At 38.8% G+C, this 4,759-nt stretch overlaps 1 protein-coding gene across 1 annotated transcript; it reads right to left on the bottom strand.

Moving 5' to 3' along the window:
• Positions 1 to 3,474: 3,474 nt before the first annotated feature.
• On the bottom strand, positions 3,475 to 4,413 carry LOC119864120 (olfactory receptor 5AN1-like). The gene has a single exon (XM_038562459.1). The coding sequence runs from the start codon at positions 4,411 to 4,413 to the stop codon at positions 3,475 to 3,477; it is 939 nt and encodes a 312-aa protein (XP_038418387.1).
• Positions 4,414 to 4,759: the final 346 nt, after the last annotated feature.

Genomic DNA, 4,759 nt, shown 5'->3' with positions numbered 1-4,759 from the left:
ACCACATGGCCAGGGCCAAGTAGGAATTTTCTCCCTTGTGCAGTAGGTAACAGGTAACAAATCTCAGTATGTGCTGTGGATCTAGTGGAAGCTAGCAAACCAGCCTGACACTCTCAGCCACAGTAAGGGAAAACCTGGAGTGCTAGTTTGTGTGAACAACCATGGAAAAGGAAGATTTTGTTCAAGTCCAGCTTTCCTGAGGAAAAAGTTCAGATCTCCACTGGAGCAAAAAATAAATACAAGTTTGAGTGCCATTGCTAGTACCATCCTTTCCCCAAGGCAACACAGTGCAGGAATGAACTAACCAGTCCTAACTAGTCCGTGTGGCAAAAAGAAAGTGGTGAGTGAGTGCCCGGCTGCTACAGCTGTGTGGAAAATAATGGAGAAACCCAGAAACCCATTTCTGTCCAGCAGTACTAAGGTAGGACGTTCATTACTGGGAAGGAGGGGTGTGGATATCATGAAAGAAGCAGATAAGAATATCAAAGGGCATTAAAAGGATGCAATAGATCCCCCCAACTGGCCACCAGTCACCCGCAACACCCTATGTGCTAAATCTACCCACCTTGTGACAGCTCACTGTGCATTTTCTCAAGTCAGAGGCAAAAGTGAGCTCCAGTTAAGAATGAATATGCTAAGAAAAACTTCCGTTCAAGGAAGGAACCACAACTTAAGCTGTAGCTCCACCTTCTTCTAAGAAACAAAACAGAACTTTCCAGGAGCCAGCCTGGTGAGTTGTAAGAACTGGTACACACAAACAAGCTTAACAATTTAGCCATGGCAAGAAATCTGAAGTAGGCATATCCTAACAAAGCTGAATAAGATACCAGCTATAGTAAAACCAATGAAAAATATCTCCCATCCAAAGATAGCTAGTAAAGATTTGAGGAAGTGGGTATTAATCACCATTAGACCCTCCCATCAAGAAATAATGAAAGGAGATCCTCGAGCTGAATTGAAAAGATGTAACACGAAAACATGAAAATAGACCACACACTGGTAGAGGTAAATATACAATCAGATTTAGAAGGCTATTTCTGTATAGGATAGAGTTTTAACCAATTAATTATAGTATAACTGTAGTATAACTACTGTAGTTTGTGAACAAACACACAACATAGGAGCACCTGGGTTGCTCAGTCAGTTAAGTGTCTGCCTTCAGCTCAGGTCATGATCCAGGCATCCTGGGATTGAGCCTCATGTAGTTGTTGGGCTCCCTGCTCAGCAAGGAGCCTGCTTCTCCCTCTCCCCCTTCTTCTCTCCCTGCTTGTGCTCTCTCGTGCTCTCTCTGTGTCAAAATAAATAAATAAATCTTTAAAAACACACACACACATCACATAAAAAGTAAACTGTGATATCAAAAATATAAAAGAATGAAGTAAAAGGATAGCTGTTTTGTATGACACCAAAGTTAAATTGCTATCAGCTTAAAATGGATTTTTAAGTCTATGTTTTATGTAAACCTTGTGGTAACCACAAACAAAAACTTATATTAGGTTCACAGAAGAGAAAGGGGAATCAAAGCATACCATCAGGAAAAATAACCAATTCACAAAGTTAAGAGGAAACAGGCAAAACAAACAATTGAACAACAAAATAGCCATAAATCAATTAATAAGTTTACATTAGTAAGATAGCATATTATAAGTATCCTAAGTGTAAATACACTGAATTCACCAACCAAAGGCACAACTAAAGACAAACAAACAAATAACCCTAACTATACGCTGCCTAGAAGAAACTCACTTCAGCTTTAAGGACACACAAGCTAAAGGTGAGATGGAAAAAGTGGAAACTAAAAGAAAGCAGGGCAGCTATACTTATATCAGACAAAATAGACTTTTAGCCAAAATTGGGAATAATAGACAAAGAAGGTCATTAAATAATAATAAAGGGGTCAATTCATCAAGAAGACATAACAACCAAAAATATATGTATCCAATATCAGAGTGCCAATACAGATTAAGGAAATACTAACATATCTGAAGGGAAAAACAGACAGCAATACAATAATAGTAGGAGACTTCAGTACCCCACTATCAGCAATAGATGGATCATCCCGGCAGAAAATCTACATGAAAATGTTGGACAAAACCAAACACCAGACCAGAGGTCGCTAATAGACATTTATAGAACATTCTATCCAATGGCAACAAAATACATTCTCCTTAAGTGCATACTGAAAATTCTTCAGAATAAATCATATGATAGGACACAAACCAAGTCTTAACAAATTCAAGAAGACTGAAATCATGCCAAGTATCTTTACCAACCACATTGTTATGAAACTAGAAATCAACAAAAGGAAAACTGGAAAATTGACAAGCATGTGAAAACTAAACAACACGTTCCTAAACAACCAAAGGGTCTAAGAAGAAATCAAAAGAAGAATAAAAAAATATCTTAAGACCAATGGAAATGCCAATACAATACAGGAAAACCAATGAGATACTACAAAAGCAGTTCTAAAAAGGAAGTTTACAAGGATAATGACATATACTAGGCAAATATAAAGATTTCAAATAAACAACCTAACTTTTTACCTCATGGAATGAGGAAAAGTACAAACATAGCCAAAGTTATTAGAAGAAAGGAAATAACAATGCTTGAAATACTAGAAATGATTTGATAGTGTGAAACGCTGGCTACATCAGGATAATTTTTCTTGATTTAATGGGAGAGAGAGGTTTGAGTCCCACAATGTAAGAAATAGCTATTGGCTGGGATATGGATTTTCAACATCACTCCCATCAGAAATCTCCACTGAACACTAGAAGTGAGAAATGAAGTCATCAGACTCATAAGTAAATGGTACTGAAGGAAAAACATTCTTCATTCCATTCTCCTTTATGGTTCAAATCACCTCCTGCTTCCTTAGATTACAGTTGGTGGAGACTGGAAAGTGACCAAACTTATTAGATGACTAGGCTGGAAAGAGGCCTTCAACAAACATTAGCTATCTCAGACTGCTGTTGCCAAGCCAACTGTATAGCTTTGTTTCTGTTCAAAGGCACATCCCCCCTACTTATTCCCATTATGGTCAGAATTCCAAAACAAACATTGATCACCCTCATGTCTGGATTATGCTGCATCAAAATATTTGGGAGACAAGGTCTCTACACTCCTGGGTGCCTCTGCCAGGTATTGCTTCTTTACAATCAGAGGTCTGAGATAAACAGGCCTCAATCTCTGAAGCCAAAAGAAGCAAAGAGTTTCTAAACCTTACCGTTTAAAAATACTTGCAGATTATTAATAAATGATGAGGCCACTCTTCATGTAGGGTGAAAGTATGAACCTCTAGGACCTAATGATATTGTGTTTATATGGAATCAATTCAGCTGTAAGTCCATTTGGCATATTATCTGTTACAATTTAAAGTATCTTTATTCAAAAGCAGTATGAATTTTGTTAGAATCCATTCATGTACACATTATTAGGGGTTAAAGTTTCGAGAGGATAACTCTGGACAGGACCTCAGCAATACCATGTCTTCTTTGGTAACCTCTTCAAGGCATCTTTGATTTCCTTGTTCCTCAGACTGTAAATCAAGGGATTCAACATGGGAATAACCACAGTGTAGAATACTGATGCAAATCTGTCAAAGCTGGAGGAACCACCAGAGCTGGAACTCAAATAAACAAAGACACTTGAGGTATAGAAGAGAGAAACTGCTGTCAGATGAGAAGCACAGGTGTTGAAAGCTTTGGATCTGCCTTTAGCTGAAGTGATTTTCATGATGGACATGACAATATAGCCATAGGATATCATAATAATAAAGGCATTTATCATCCCAAAGATCGTTGCTAGTATAGCAATCAACAGATGTACAAAGAAAGTGTCAGTGCAGGACAGGATTAATAGTTGGGGCATGTCACAGAAGAAGTGATTGATGACATTAGGCCCACAGAAATGAAGCTGAAACATGGCACACAACTGGGATATAGAAGCAGAGAGTGCAGCCAGATAGGATCCCAGCACCATCTGAATACAGAGCGTGGGTGACATGACTGATGAATAGAGAAGTGGATTACAAATGGCAGTGTATCGGTCATAAGCCATGGCTGTCATGAGACAAGACTCACTCAGTCCCATGGTTGAAAAGACAAAGTACTGAACGGCACAACCCACAAAGGTGATGGTTTGCTGCTCTTGGAAAAAGTTGGAGAGCATCTTGGGAGCTGTAGAGGTCACATAGCAGACATCTATGAAGGACAGATTACTGAGGAAGAAGTACATGGGCGTGTGGAGGTGAGAGTCCATCCTTATTAAGATGATGAGGCCCAGGTTCCAAGTCAGAGTCAAAATGTAAATCAGCAGGAATGCAGCAAAGAGCACTGCTAGGATTCTGGGGAAATCAGAGAATCCCAAAAGGATGAAATAAGTGATCTCTGTAGTATTTCCTCCCCCAGTCATTGCTCGGTGCTTCTAAAATCAGAAAAGAGAAGAGAAGGCACTGCTGACCCAGGAGAAATGGCAGCATTACAAATCTCATATGTGCCATAGTTTCCCTCCATGGAGTGTGGGGATAGAAGCAATGCCTCACTGACCTGATGAAAAGATCCAGTTTTTCATCTCCAATTGGCAAGAAGTGACTTTTTAGTGTCTCATGTTCTCACCTATTTAATGAAGTGTCATGAAAATTAAAGAGATTTTTTCAAATTTGAGAACTAAAACAACAGAAAGGCTATGATTATTAGAGAGACCTCGTGTGTAGAATTACAATCTGCTACTAAACAACACATCAGACGACCTGTTGATT

Source organism: Canis lupus, chromosome 18, assembly GCF_011100685.1.
Source record: "Canis lupus familiaris isolate Mischka breed German Shepherd chromosome 18, alternate assembly UU_Cfam_GSD_1.0, whole genome shotgun sequence".
Taxonomy (NCBI): Eukaryota; Metazoa; Chordata; class Mammalia; order Carnivora; family Canidae; genus Canis; species Canis lupus.
Note: the sequence above shows the minus strand (reverse complement) of the source record. Positions and strands in the feature narration are given on the sequence as shown.